The sequence below is a fragment of the Semicossyphus pulcher genome, unplaced genomic scaffold (assembly GCF_022749685.1).
Source record: "Semicossyphus pulcher isolate SPU_LCO1_2020_fin unplaced genomic scaffold, fSemPul1.0.p SCAF_9, whole genome shotgun sequence".
NCBI lineage: Eukaryota > Metazoa > Chordata > Actinopteri > Labriformes > Labridae > Semicossyphus > Semicossyphus pulcher.
The window spans coordinates 7879943-7892888 of record NW_027211770.1 but is presented as its reverse complement, the minus strand read 5'-3'; the positions used below and the strand labels follow the sequence as shown (position 1 = coordinate 7892888).

Below are 12946 nucleotides of genomic sequence, written 5' to 3'. Positions count from 1 at the left end.
GTGTGTGTGTGTGGCTCTCAGGATCAGAGCTGCAGGAGGCTCTCAGTGAGGACTGCGTGAGCAGAGAGACAGGAGCAGGGCGCAGAGCTGCTGCTTCACCTCCTCTCTGAAAAACTTCAACCGACAGAAGAGGATCATTCACATTTGTATCATGTTTGAATGGAAAACGTTTTGGAGTTTCATTTGAAGGCTTTGCACTTTGTTTTTTGCATAAGAAAGGACAGTTTGACTGGATTTTATTTGGCCGAAATGAAGTTTTTGGAGGATTTACGCTCTTTTGGTTCCAGAGCCCTGCACTTTATTATAATGAATTTTCTATTTGAATGCGTGGTGTAGGCCTGATTCTCCAAAAAGCGCACAGAAATAGGCTTCAGCATCCCCATGCTATGGAGAACCTCACCATGGATAACATGACCGTGGAGAATGACACGTCGGTGCAGGACAATCAGACCCTGGGTGTGTGGACTGACTACACGGTCGAGTACAAAGTGGTCAGCGTGTTTTTAGTGTCCCTTATATGCGGGGTGGGGATCGTGGGGAACGTGATGGTCATCCTGGTGGTCCTGACCACAAAGCACATGCGGACTCCAACTAACTGTTACCTGGTGAGTCTGGCCGCGGCTGACCTGATGGTGCTGACGGCCGCCGGGCTGCCCAACATCACGGACGCGCTGTACGGACAGTGGGTGTTCGGGTACGCGGGGTGCTTGGGGATCACTTATTTCCAGTACCTGGGAATAAACGCGTCCTCCTGCTCCATCACCGCCTTCACAGTGGAGCGCTACATCGCCATCTGCCACCCCATTAAAGCGCAATTCCTGTGCACTTTATCCAGGGCGAAGAAGATCATCATGCTGGTGTGGGCGCTCACTTCTGTCTACTGCGTCATGTGGCTCTTTCTGTCAGACACTAAAAAGTTGGAGTACGACAACGTGGTGCTGCTCAGCTGCGCCTACAAAGTGTCCAGAAGTCACTACCTGCCCATCTACTTCACAGATTTCGCGGTGTTTTACGTGCTGCCCCTCATGCTGGCCACGGTTCTGTACGGACTGATCGCCCGGATCCTGATCCTGAACCCGCTGCCCTCAGACCCCAGAGACAGCACCAAGAAGTGGAAGAAGGAGACGGGCAAGGGGGGGAGGATGATCGGCAGCAGCTCCTCCAGCAGCACCACAGCTGCCTCCCGCAGACAGGTGGGGAACTGTTTGTTCATTCACATTATCACTGTGCACACATTGTGATTGTGCGCGTGTGAGAGTAGGGGAGAGCGGGTCCAGCTGCTCCACAGGTCTGATAAATTTCCTCCAATCAGAAACAGGTTTAGCCTGATGTCATTCAACCTCATCAGACTCAGCTACAATAAAAAATGACATATTATTAAAGAATAAATAAAATGCATAATCTTACTACAAAATGTGATGAGGTCACTGAGGGAAATACTCTGATAATCAAGAAAGTGACCACGGGTCCTTTTACAACTAACTGGATCAATTTTAATTAAATGATGGATTTCAGATAAGGCATTTGCAAGCATTAACCCTTACATGGGCTTTGCTTCCTCATTGCTTGAGATGCAACATGCCCCGTCACTACAGCCTATTAAAACCAACAGCTGCAAACTCAACCTGTTAGATACTTTTTGTTCTCTTTCCGTCTGACCTTAAACACATTATTGCCGTAAAGAGCTTACACTGCCCCCTCTCAGAGTTCCAACGTTTGTTAAACCAAAAAACAGAATAATGATAGAGCATTGTTATAACACAAAATAAGGACTTTTTTTTTTACACATTCCTCTGGTGAAGTAAGTTTATAATAAGAAATTATGACTTATGTTTGGTATCACTCCGAACACAGAGAGGTGGAACTTTCCAGAACTATATCAGCCAATACCGAGTATCAATTGGATTCCAGTCCAATTAAAAAACGTACATATTATTGCTTAACAGCATTGGGTCTATTCTTCTAGCTCTGTGTAGAAACATCCCTCAAAACTGAAGCCTTCCATACTGTACTGTGTCATTTTCCAGGATAAGAAAATGTGGTTACTCTGACAAACCTTACTATCTTGGCCAGCACCATATTGTAGTCTGCTATCACGAGATAAAGTGCACCTTCTTACTTATATGGAGAGGTGGAGAAGAATTGATTTCTGGTTAAACAAGTTGATTTTTAGAGCTTAATAATTATCCATTTGGTGCAAAGGCTGGTGTACTCGCTCGTACTGCTGATGCATTTTAGTTGAAACTGGACGTATAATATCTCTATCTTATGGTGGCCGACAACGGCGAGAGCGAGTAACACTTTTTCAATAAGGTACACAAAACTGTGTGGTTACCAGGGAACAAATGAGGAACTAACTGCTAGTAAACCATTAGTTGACAGGCAGATCATTATTAATTCATCACCCGATTTTATGGAGTAGCTAATTATTAATTTATAGAGAAACGACTGTTTGTTTATTATGTTAATGTAAATTAATTGTTCATGGGTATCTGTCAATCATTGTGATGGTCCTTTACTTAGTATTTCTGAATAATGCGGTTAACTTAACCTTTAATAAGACATTACTTGTTTATCAATCACCTATGAGTTTCTCTTTTGTGTCTCCTTAAAGTCAAGGTGAAATGAAAAATGTCATTTTAATCCTTTTAGATCACATCCCCGGTAATATTGTGCATCTATTTGACAATATAGGCCAAAAAAAATACAGAAAATCAATTTCTTCGTATTCTTATATCAAAATCCGATCATTTTTTGATCCTGTAAAAAAAAAAATCCTGTGTGCTTACATAAGCTAGAACCAAACAATTTCAACCAATCAATCTGCAACATTTAGCCGCAGAGCACCAAGAACACTCGGTCAGTTAGCTAGCTACTGCGCTGTGGAGAACGTCTGTCTATGCCCACTTCTCAATGATCAAATCAAATCCCTCTAATGATATGTCCCGCCTGCACTTCTTGTTTCACTCAGAAATACGTCACGATACGGAAGCTAGATACTCTTGAAATGCCGTTTCAGCTCGACTTTAAAAAAAGTGTGCATCATACTGAGTTACTACGTACTGAATCATTACTTAATGATTACTTTTAAAAGTTGTGGCTAAATGATGTCAACAAGCAAAACACCAGCATATTACAGATATATGCTAACATTAACATTTCCAGCTGAAAGTACAATAAAGCATGAGAATCAGGGTTCATTTATTTGTATTTAATACACAAAACATTTTATTTAATATGGGTTCCTTTTTTCTTAACCTTGTCCCTCTGATGCAGGGTTGCCAGGTCCGCGGTTTTCCCGCTGAATTGGGCTACTTTTTAAGTGTTGCAGCGGGTGGAAATTTTTGTCCGCTTGTTTGGTAGACCTGTTTTAGTATTTTTTAGTATTATTTTAGATTAAATAATTTATTTATACCCAAATCCTACCAAACGGACTCCAGATCATTCAGCACTACACACAATGGACATGGGAAATGCATGCCCACATAACAAACACACACACACTACTTTGCCCGACACAGTTAGCGAACTTAAACTGCACACAGTCCGTATCCGTTCGGTGCACTGTGTGCAGTCAGCTAGCCAGCTATTGTCAGCAGTGACACCTGCAGCTGAATCCTTTAACATGCCGGATAATTCAAGCTAGCAACCCTGGCCGGGGAGAAACATGACGCCCGGTAAGTGGGAATAATACGGGAAGAAATACACCAGGGACTGGTAAAGAGAAAACGGAATCAAAGAATGGATAGGACGTGTGGCTGGAGATAATACAAAAGCTTTTTGTCTGTACTGTAAAACGAGATCGCAGGGGGCGAGAGGAGTTGTCCATGATGGATGCCAGTTTTGATAGCATCCTCCTCTCACCCACCTCTATGACCGTCTGAGTTTAATTAATCTGTGTATTTTATAATGCATTTGGCAATGATAGAAATGCTGTTAGACTTTAAAAGCAGTGTATATGGTTTGACATAGGTACATTTTGAGTTCTAGTATCGGGCTGGTTTTGATTGGCTATTGGGCTGGTTTTGTCACACAGACCTGGCAACCCTGCTCTGTTGAAGGAAGACTTTTAATGCGGTGCCCGTCTGTAAATGAAACAAAAAAAGAATTAGCACTAAGGAAAAGGTGAATGCCAGTGTTAAGAAACATAATCTCTATTCTTTAGCATAGCTACACTTTCCCTCGATTTCTGTTGTGTATTTTTCTTACAAAAGTGGCATAAAAAGTCATAAAACCAATCACTAACCAAAACTAATTATCAGAGCTACATTACACATACAGGTGCTGCAGCATGTTTGTTTACTGTTAGTCCACGCTGCGACAGGCTACACGCTAGCACGCTAACGCTACAAGCTCATATGCCTGGACGAGCAGCCTAGCTAGCGTCTATGGCAACATAGATTTAAACTTATGTTACAAATTAGTGATTTGTTGCAATTAAGTAGTACTTACAAAGTGTGTTAGTGTGAAGTCTTGTGCTTATTTTGCCGGTCACTGTGAGGTTCACCTTAATCGTCAAAGCCTTACAGCCCCATAGACTGTATAAGATGGGACACATGACAGCTCCTTAAACGTGAAGCCAAAACATCTCTATCGCCCCCTGCTGACTGGCTGCAGTATAGGTCAGTATAGGTAACGGATGGGACATGGGTCAAACTATAAAATCAAAATACGTGCCAAATATATTTTTCAAACATGGTTTGTGTCATTATAGTTAGTTCTTATCATGCTAACTGACGCCCAAGTGTTCATTTCTCTGATAAGTTAAGTTTTAATTAGTTATTTGATGCTATAAAAGGGTGTAGCAATGACTGTATATATAGATGGACAACACGTTTCCATCTGCTCTCATTGTACGGAATTGATGCCAATGTAGCCCCTATAATAGGCGCTGCCATCTTTTGATGGTGACTTCATTTGCAGCCGCCGTAGCCTTACGCTAACCAAAACACACACACTTAACTTAGTGAAAAAACTGCAAAGAATCCTGCACGCCAGCATATTTAACAGCAGAACAAATAAAGACAAATATAGCTTCTGCAGCCGATCTGTTTTGGATCAGCAGCGTAGAGGAGGACCGGCAAGAGGAAACGTAACTAAAACAATCACAGTTTGTGAACGTCTGCTTCAGACAACACAAGAAGCTGTTCTGCTGTTTAATATACCGACGTGTGGGATCTTTGCCGGGTTCTTTTTCCGTAAGTTAAATGTGTGTTTTTGTTAGCGGAAGGGGCGGGACATTGGTACTGCAGCTCCTCCAGACGATCTCATATAGACGTAAGTGAACAGACAACGGAGCTTCTGAGTATTGAGTTTTGTTTAATTGCATTCTTCAAAGGTGCCCACAGTGCAGTCATTTCTTGAACCGTACTCAGTTTGTGTGTTTCTGTAAATGCTTGAGAAAAACACATTTTAAAAATAAAACGGCTCATTACAAACCCAAGCTACCCAAGAATGTTTGCATCCTCCTCTGACAACATCGTCCTTCCATAAAAATACCCAGCAAAGAGTTCCTAATTATTCATCTGAAGGCTCAGACACAGAGGCAGATATCAGCGCTAGACGTTTGTTTATCAGATCAGGAGAAGCCTTGCTGGAATGACAGGGGGTGTGGTACCCTGAGGGAGCTCCACGCTCTGTTGGATAGTCCAATCAGTTAACCCAGAGTTAAATAGGCTTTTGGCTTTTGGCTTTTTCTCCATTAGTATGCTTAGTGTTTTCTCTTCGGATAACACACCCGTAAACACACAATCACATGTGTTTCGTTGGTCAAGCTATAACCCCTTCTGTGGACTCAGGGAACATTTCATGCCTTCCTTACTGAATTACCGAAAGGTTAACAAGTAATGAGGATCCAGTATCAGGGATTTCACTCAGTGATGATGATGAGTACCCCTTTACAATCCAATTACACTCACCTGACTGCAGCCGAGATGACGCAACATAAATATGGATAAGATTTAATTATACAAGTGTCACATCAGGATTATCCTCTTGTAATTATGTTAAATCCAGGCTTTGTCAAGGTGTGCATACAGATTTAATCAGGGTAACAGCATCTGATCTGAATAAAGGAGGCTACAAAGTTGCATAAAGTCTCAACAAGGAATAGTGTAAAATCTTGGGCAATCAAGGAATTAAAGAAATCCATTGAACAACACGCTTTGTGATTAATGTAAATGGATCTGACAATTTTTGTACATGAGTGAATCAATTTAATTATACAGTACGTTATTAACTCTAAAGGTCAACGTCTCTTCTCTTCTCAATATTAGGTGATATAAACGCTAAAAAAAGTAACAAAAAATACCAAGGCAACATTGACCATCATCATATTTTGGGAATTTAAGACACAAGATATAAAAATCAAATTTAATTTAACATGCACAGCATCTCAGGCCACAGTGGTACTAATATGTTGATGTGTTGACCTCAAATCTTATTTCTCCAATATCAAATGAGAAAACAAAGTTATGCAGCACCAACAGCACCAAAAGTTAAACAAATATTAAATGTATGTATCATGAATATTATTTTCATTCTGTTAAGCATTGACCTTTTAAAGTATCATTTACCTCAACGTGTCCTGTTTCTACCATTTTCAACATATAGTGTAACTTAAAGTAATAATCTTCATGTAAATAAATGTCCTTTAAGTCACCATCTATCGCTGAATGAGGTAACACAATGGTGATCCAGTCTATGGCCCACTGATGAAAGCCTTTGCATTTGCAGTATATAGTAGATATATATTACAGACTGGGTGTCTGTGGCGATATTCACGGAAAAAATCACAAGTGGCGCCCAGTTAGTAACGCGTTTTTCCATCAGTCAGCAGTGGTTGGTCTGCCAGAGAGGGTAGACCGAGCTAAGCCGATGCATTTCTGGCTTCTGTAAATGTTGCGAGGATGGACCCCTGACCCCAGTCAAATGCACTGGGCTCTCTTCCATGCTGATGCTTGGCTCAGTTTTATAGAGGCAAAGAGGAAAGACCCCGATTTATCATCTGAGTCTCAGTCTAAAACCAACAGCAGGAGGCTCCTCTGTTTCGATGCTGGCTCCTCTGAGGGATCTGGAGAAGCTCTGCTGGGTTCTTCTTGCAGCAGTGCCTCAAGGCCGGTCAACACTTCCTCTCTCTCTCCTCTTGATTGAAACTTTAAGTCCTTGAAACGTGGATCGAGTACTGATGCAATTCTGAGGCATGCATTATGGATGGTATCTTGACGTCCTGTTGGGACCTTCTTAAAGGCAGTCTTGAACCTCTTCACGCACCGTCCAAATCAGATACCATGGGATATAAGTCTCGCCCCGAAAGAGCTCAGTCACATATCTGCAATGCATGATACACACAGCAAGTTTTAAGTCATATCAGTGTATCAGTACATTTGATTTAGGTAAAGCAATTTCATAAACATTGCTTTAAATGAAAACATTCATTTATATTAACAATAAAACAACTGGTTGTATGGGTGCTGTTACCTGAATAGTTTAAGGAGGGTGTCCAGCCTCTGCTGTTTGTCCAACTCAGATGTGGTCAACATGATGTCGGCCCAGAGGAGCCCTCACAGCCTTCTGGTTCTTCAGCAGAGGAGAGATCACGGGGAGGGATGAGTTCCATCTTGTTGGAACCATCTGTGTCAGTTGCTCTCTCTGTTTGCTGCTGGTGTATTTCCTCTGTATTGGCAGGGTTTTGTTTGACATGTCCCACTTTCTTGCAAAATTTTGTCAATGCACCAACAAGCCCGCTGTCACCGAGCCAAAGAGGTATCGTTCTCTGTGAGTGATTCAAGGCATGTGCTCGTACGTATGTTTAGAGCGCTGTCTGTTGTGACCTTGGTGACCTTATGTTGAACTCCACCGACCTCTAACGTAGACAGGAACAGTTCAGTGACTGTCTTAAGACATGCAAAAAAGTTTCCACTCACTGTCAGTGATGTTTGCAGTAACAGAGTGGTAACTGTGATTGGTCAACCAGCAAGGGAAATATATATATATATATATATATTAATATATGTGTTGCAATCTGCAAATCGTCTGTCAACAGCCTGTCCTTTACTATCGAAACTGGCTACAATCCATTGCAATCCATTTAATTATGGAGTTGGTAAATCTGTCACAGGTTGAATTACTCACAGTAACTCAATAGTTTAATAAGACCTGTGGTTCATGGCAGCATCAGCCGCTCTGCTAGCTCTGATCTCTGAGTTGACTGCTTTGTGCCTCCCCCCCCCCCAAGAAAAAGGCAAATTTGGGATTTGGGATTGCAAACCATCAACAAAAATCTGCAACAGAAAAAATAACTTAATTAGAGCAGCTAAACAGTTAATGCATACAAGAACATAGTCTTGGGACACCTCTTCCTTAATTATTTTTTCCACTAATTAATGACAATCATGGAATCAAATTCAAAATAGGTTGTTTGGAATCGGTGTCCAAAACGAAACACAACCAATCTGCCATATATATTGTTTAGTTTCAGGCAAGTCGTGAATTAGCTTTTATCATAGCATGTTGCAGAATAAGGAGCACACATGGGAAATTGGAATTTACATGGACTTCACTCATTACATTGCGCAAAAGATGATTGAACAACATTTTCCGGCTGTGCAAAGTAAATGTTTTACATGTGCAAACTAATGTGCCCCTCATATTTCACATGTCATCACACATGCCATTTTAGCACATGTGAAATTCTGAAAGTGCATCTAAATGCTTCCCAGTAAATACAGCGATAAAAATTGTTTGGTGAGAACAAACGTTTGCTTTAAAGAGCACCAAACTGAATATTCAGCACAGGGGGGCTTCCTCCTCTGACTGTCCTCCTCTGTTATTTGTCCCTTCCAACATTCCAGTCGCTCCACCGATGTTTGCACACCAGCTTGGCTGCACCATGTTAATCTCATTAAACATACTCAAGTCAAGTGTTGAGGTGGAGCCTCAGCTGTCATTTCGGTAAAGACAAACAAAGGATTCCCCATGATGACCCTGTGAGAGATTTTGTTGGCCATGTGCTTGATGAGTGCAGATATTACAGAGGATGAAATTGTTATAATTGACAACATTTTACTCTGGTGCAGTTTGGTTAAATGCTACATGTTACATCTCTGATGAACGATGGTTTTCAGTACGTCTGACATCAGCGACAAAAACATGCAAGAAGCCCTTTTTCCAGTCAGATGCATTCCCCCTGCCTCTGCTCTTGAATATTTACTATGTGAAGCAGTAGCAGTAGAAAAGGTTCAGTGGGGGTTTGGTAGACAGTTTGGTTACAATTCCAATCAGTTGGTGACAATTACGGCTATGCATGCTTTTCTTTCAATCCCTGCGGTGCGGGTAAATCTCACAGGGGAATCATGGACTGACAACTAAGGATGGAAGAGGTTTTTACTACATGTAAAAAAACTTAACCATTGTGTTGTCTTATAGGTCAATAATGACCGCCACCATGTTTAACAGCAGAGAAAACCACCTTTTTGGTCTTTTTTCAACTTGAAATGTTGTGACTTTTAAATTACATAGTGAAACATTGTCTTTGACACACCATAAACGATAACAGTAACAATGATAATTATTATAATTAAGCGATACCTTAGTAAATACAAGATTTATGTCTGGCGTGTTGTACTAAAAACGAGTAGAGTTCATTCATTAAATACATGCTTTCTTCCCTGCAAAGAGGGAAAAACACATTTTTGTGACAAATGACAAAGTTGTTTCTTCATTTAAAAAGGATTTTTGGTTTAAAATTCAATTAAGCTGCTTTATTTTAGGGGTTTAGAAAAGGCGGGTCATTTTTGACCCAGAGGACAAGGGGTGTAAACAGAAAATGAGGACAACACCCATTACTGACAAATGCAGACTATATATGTATACGAAGGCCATGAAGACCATGACTTTTTTCAGATGTTACAGTAGAAAAAGCATAGATAATAAATAATACAGCTGATGATAGCAGAGTTCCATTCATCTGTAAAAGTGTCAGGGTCCTACTATTGTGCATGCTGGCTCACTGTCACAGTGTTAGGATTCACTGGGGCTCTTGAGCAGGACAAAGCCAGTGTTACAGTTATTTATAACACCTGTGCTTTTTCTACTATGACAAATGAGAGGACTGTTGTGAAAAGAGCCTTTACTCCACATATCCTGTGCTGTGGCTCACATTTTACACAAGTGCCTTGAAGATTACACTGGCTTTTTCAGTGATTGTTGCTGCTTAAAATGCCTGATTTCAAGGCAGCTTTGAAAAAAAAAAAAATTTGCAATGCAAGTTGATATTGTTTAAAGCTTTTTTTTTCTGTTTAACACATTACACATCCACTATGATTGGTCTATAGACTCAACACAAAGCATTGGGAGGTGTTTTTTTTAGCATGGAATTATGGATAAATAATCAGAAGAAGACATTAAGAAAAATATTTATTATTATGGATTCACTGTATGGAGTCTCCACACAGACATTGTAGTTCATTGCTGGATTAAGTAGCTCAAGAAAGAGAGACCATTACACCGGAGCTCATGTCAGAATGGCGCAGATGTCTGTTTCACAGCAAAAACAAAAAGTACGTCTCTATCATGCAGCGTTCCTAAGATATTAAAGACACAGCAAAAGATGCCCTCCGGTGTTTATAGAACATTGCAGACCTCAGGGGATGTAAGTTAATAAAACATAAACGACGGAGTGGGAACAGATTGGTCAAATTTCTGGAAAAGTTGGAGTGATTGGCCAAAGTTGCAAGGTTAAATCTGAATTTGTGTGAAAGGCACCTTCCAGGTGGCACTGGTATACACTCCATGTGTATAAACACTTAAAATACAATAATAATCCAGTTTTCAGTGTTTTCTGTTTTTGTAGCTTTTGCTAACACAAGGTTTACCTTCATTAGGTGACAAAGATGCTGGCTGTTGTGGTGATCCTCTTCGCCTTGCTTTGGATGCCCTACCGAACCTTGGTGGTGGTCAACTCCTTCCTGGACAAGGCCTACCTGGACACCTGGTTCTTGCTCTTCTGCCGGCTCTGCATCTACCTAAACAGCGCCATAAACCCGGTCATCTACAACGCCATGTCCCAGAAGTTCCGCGCTGCTTTTAAGAAGTTGTGTCACTGCGGCCCTCAGCGTATGGAGAAACCAGCTTCCTACAGCGTGGCGCTTACATACAGTGTCATCAAGGAGACGTCCAACGGAGAGAGTCCAGACCACTTCACTACAGAGATGGATGAGCTAAACACACCGACAGATCAGTTCTTACCCACGAGCATCCTGCCAAGTGCCAAGAAGATGCCATTCGAGGAGCCTTCGTTAACTGGAAGTGATGTAAAAGCCTGATTAAAACCTAATCTTCCACCCAAAAAGGACAGCAGAGATTCTGACAGCTGCTGTATGGATTCAGTCGCCCATGGGATGTTCAAGAGAAGTTTTAATTAAAAGTAACCAGACCCTCCCTGTTTAATTTATCTCAAGTGTCTTCTCTCAGAAATGTTTCTTTTTATTTCAAAAGACCATTTTCAAAAACCCAAACAGGATACTGTGAAATGAGCTGACAAAGTCCATTAGCATTTTGTATAAAATGGGAACTTTAATGAATCTTGTGTAATATAGTTCACTGATTCATCTACACAGCAGGTATTTTCAGTTCTGCAGAGGAAGCCTGTGCATTTTGTCTGAAAAGAAGAAACATTAGCTGTCAATGCAGGATGTGATGTATCTTTGTGTAAACGTTAACTTGAACTGTTAGAAGTAAGAAGATGCATGAGAGCAGCCCACGCCATATCATTTCATTTAATTATTACTTTGGTTAAAGGAAACTGCTTCAATCCACATCCTCCTCTAATCTAAACAGAGCCAGACCCTGTCGGACCAAATACGGCCATGTGCCACTTAACAATGTGAAGTTTCAGAAGTTTATCATAGAGCAGAGTAATATGTCAGATAAGTAATGTCTTTTTTTCATATGATTGTTCCGATATAAGTAAAGTAAGTCACTTTTCTGTGTACTTGATCATTCCCTAACAGGAAGCAGAACCTGCAGCTGCCGAAAAAATATCTTTCTGAATTAACACATTTTTTGAAATTAAACAAAAAATCTTCAATCGTCAGTTTATCATGATGAATCCCAAAGTGTATAATGTTTACAGCCATGGGGCGTATATCTCAGTGAGCCTCAGTACTCCTTTGTGTAGGTCAGTCTTGTTCTTGTACAGGCACATCCACACTACATGTGCTATCACATGCTGATGCTTCAGGTTAACCTTAGTTCCCGGTAGCTCTGCTCCTCTTGCTAACATATGGCCTTAACCACACTATCTATTGTGTTTGACTTTAAGTTGCGTTAGCATAGCTTGTTGTGACCTCTAAGCTCATGTTTTTCGTATGAACACAAAAATGCCTGAGGAAGTGCCCTCTTCCTTCTGTCTATCCACCTCCTGATAAACTAACAAGCATGTGATATGTTTAGCTAGCTAAAGCAACCCTAGCATGCCACACCTCTGGTTTGGTACGTGCTTGTGTGGTTCAGGTGTAAAAGGTGTAGTGGAGGTGTAAAACAATAACCATCTATTTTTCAATTATATTTTTTACCTGGCTGAAGGATTTTAATCAGCTAGTTAGCATACTTTAGCAAAAGCGGCTTGCAGCTTAGCTAGCTCCTCCAAAGAGCGTCAGAAAGACACAGATTTTAACTTAACTGCTTTAATCAATGTTTTTAAAGGTTTTAATTACCTGAGCTGTTTATTTTGGAGAGCTGAAGACCTCTACGTAGGTTTTGCTTTGGGTAAAAAGTTTGTGAACACTCAAGGAATACTAACCTGAAAACATGCTGAGCACCATCAAACTCTGTTAGCTCACAGTAGCGTCAGAGAAACACGGTTTCTAATGTGAAACTCCTATATTCAGCATTTTTTTCATCAACAGGTCTTTTGGTTTTAGAGAGGAGTGGACATCTGAGTATA

At 40.9% G+C, this 12946-nt stretch overlaps 1 protein-coding gene across 1 annotated transcript; it reads left to right on the top strand.

Moving 5' to 3' along the window:
• The first annotated feature begins 386 nt into the window (after window positions 1–386).
• trhra (thyrotropin-releasing hormone receptor a) lies at window positions 387–11324 on the top strand. The gene is made up of 2 exons (XM_069656544.1): window positions 387–1193; window positions 10884–11324. The coding sequence occupies exons 1-2, from the start codon at window positions 387–389 to the stop codon at window positions 11322–11324; spliced, it is 1248 nt and encodes a 415-aa protein (XP_069512645.1).
• Window positions 11325–12946: the final 1622 nt, after the last annotated feature.

What these genes read in the sequence shown, in the direction of transcription:
- trhra (XM_069656544.1), top strand. Translation starts at nt 387, where the DNA reads ATGGAGAACCTCACCATGGATAACATGACCGTGGAGAATGACACGTCG. An exon ending in CAGCTGCCTCCCGCAGACAG is followed by an intron (nt 1,194 to 10,883) that starts GTGGGGAACTGT and finishes TACCTTCATTAG; the next exon opens with GTGACAAAGATGCTGGCTGT.